The sequence below is a fragment of the Mastomys coucha genome, unplaced genomic scaffold (genome assembly GCF_008632895.1).
Source record: "Mastomys coucha isolate ucsf_1 unplaced genomic scaffold, UCSF_Mcou_1 pScaffold21, whole genome shotgun sequence".
In the NCBI taxonomy this organism is placed as follows: domain Eukaryota; kingdom Metazoa; phylum Chordata; class Mammalia; order Rodentia; family Muridae; genus Mastomys; species Mastomys coucha.
The window spans coordinates 148470449-148472602 of NW_022196904.1; the positions used below are offsets into that span (position 1 = coordinate 148470449).

Below are 2154 nucleotides of genomic sequence, written 5' to 3' on the forward strand. Positions count from 1 at the left end.
AAACAAAAAAAAAACCATTAATGATATATGTATATAAAAAAAAAAATGTGGAGTGCTTAAAAAAGTCAATTAACAGGCAGTTCACCCAATCCAGAGGCTAATCGAAACCATGAAAGAATTTTAGATCATGGAGCAAATTCACTTCAAGTGGAATGAAATACCTTTAAACTAGTTTACAGTTACACAAATAAGAAGAAAGCGCATTGCATTTTCAGAAATGCATCTCATTGTTTGAAGTAGTGCCAGATTCTCCCTTGAACAGCCGCCAGCTCCCCGGAGACAAAGTCTCCACTCTGTTTCACCCGGCTCCTTCCAGGCACGTCTATCCACTCACACACATCTAAGATGATGCCCTTGTTACAGACTGCTCGTAACTCAAATCCAATTTTATTGGGATGTAGTTTTTCAGTGTTCACCTCTCCAGAATGAGCTTTCTAACTAAAAATCTTGAAAAGTAAAAAGTTCTTTTAATTATACTTTAAAAATTGAGAGGCATGTAAATCTATACACGCTTTTAAAGTATAATCAAACTTTGTAGTCTGAAAGTACTCATAATAATTCTGCTCATTAAAATGAATGAACAGAGATGGCAACTAAGCCATAATCCAGGACTATGGGAAAACAATGCTCAGGAGTGTAGGCTCTGAGGCTAGACCACACAGCTTCTCAAGGCTCCCCCACTGCGTACTGGGAAGACCCTCCCCCTCAGCTTTCTTATTTTTAAAGGGGAGAAAATATTATCTACCTCACCAGGGTGTGATAAGAAAAAAACAGTGAATTCCCATAAATCTTGTAAAACAGTGCCTGGCTAATAGCACACGATTTCCTCAGAGTCTACCCTCAATGTCTGAGACAGCCCCTTCTAGAATGATGGGAAACAGCATCTTATTTTTAAAGGAGATATTAACTGTTATCTAATAAATAAAGCCTTTGCTATAACCTATAAACTACTATGGAAAATATTAAACATCTCTGAAAATACACAGGCTTTTTCTTCTTGTTTTGGTTTGTTTGCTTTCAGAGAGCATTTTCAGTATGTGTACATAATTCATGTGTAAATTCTACAGTATTTTATGAACAGAGTTTAACACCTTTGGACCTGGGGCATGCAGGACTGGGTAGCGGTTTCTGGAACCAGTCCAGCATGGCTGCTGAGGGAGAGGTGTTTGCAGAAGCAGATTGGTAAATTCAAGGTGCTGGTGTTGTAAGATACTCAAAAGGTGTACAATTTCAGTAAGAAAAGGAAGATGTTCAAGGGAGGGCTTCTACAGCAGGATGGCCAGTCTTAATAAACATGTTTTATATTTTCAAATTTCTAAGAAGGTAGCCTCAAAATGTTCTCTCTAAGAAAGAAAAAAGAAAGAAAGAAAGAAAGAAAGAGAGAGAGAAAGAAAGAAAAATAAAATGAACATGTGACATGTCATGTTACCTACCACAACTTAGACTGTTCCACAAAGTACTCAGTACTTTAGAGAACCTGCTGTATACATGAAGTACACACATGCATGCGCGCGCACACACACATACACACACACACATTTGTTGATTATAAAATAGTAATGGCAATTCCTAATATTTCTAATTGACATGTATGTATGTATGCATATATGTGTATGTATGTATGTGTTATGAATGGCGTGTAACAATAATAAAGAAGAAATTAATTTGGGAGAGGGAGGGAAGGGTTAGAGGCATGATAGAGATGTAGTACTCATGTATGAACTTCTGAGAAATTAGAAATACTAAAAAACAGTTATAAAGCAGTGCCGGGCCTGTAACAATGATTGAGGTGCTCAGCAAGCACACTGGGTCAAGCTTGAGCACATCAAGATTTCAGGATATGGGTATGGGTGCATGCTTAGCATGTGTAAGAGCCTGGGTTTGGTCCCCACTGATAATAACATAGAAAAGAACTGCAAGAAGGCTTTCAGAAAAAGGCAACGGCTTTAGGAGGGAAGTATAGCAACTAATGATGCAAGTCTCTTCTCCTTCTTCTTCTTCCAGCTCAAAATTCAGCAGTAAAATTAAATATGTAACTAGTTTATCTGAGCTCAGTGGGCTGATCCCCATGGATTGCATCCACATTCCAGAGAGCATCATCAAGTAAGTATGAGGGCTTTGGAGCACTGGTGAGAAAGAACACAAAGTATGAGG

The 2154-nt window shown here is 38.1% G+C and overlaps 1 protein-coding gene across 18 annotated transcripts in view; it reads left to right on the top strand.

The window, feature by feature from the left end:
* Prune2 (prune homolog 2 with BCH domain) overlaps window positions 1–2154 on the top strand; it is a 254707-nt gene that overhangs the window by 236753 nt on the left and 15800 nt on the right. For 17 of the 18 annotated variants that reach the window (XM_031389852.1, XM_031389858.1, XM_031389856.1 and 14 more), the window contains one exon: window positions 2005–2103. In XM_031389852.1, the coding sequence (XP_031245712.1) occupies window positions 2005–2103 (99 nt within the window). Of the gene's footprint in view, window positions 1–2004; window positions 2147–2154 lie in introns of all 18 variants that reach the window. The other variant, XM_031389868.1, reaches the window with a different exon arrangement.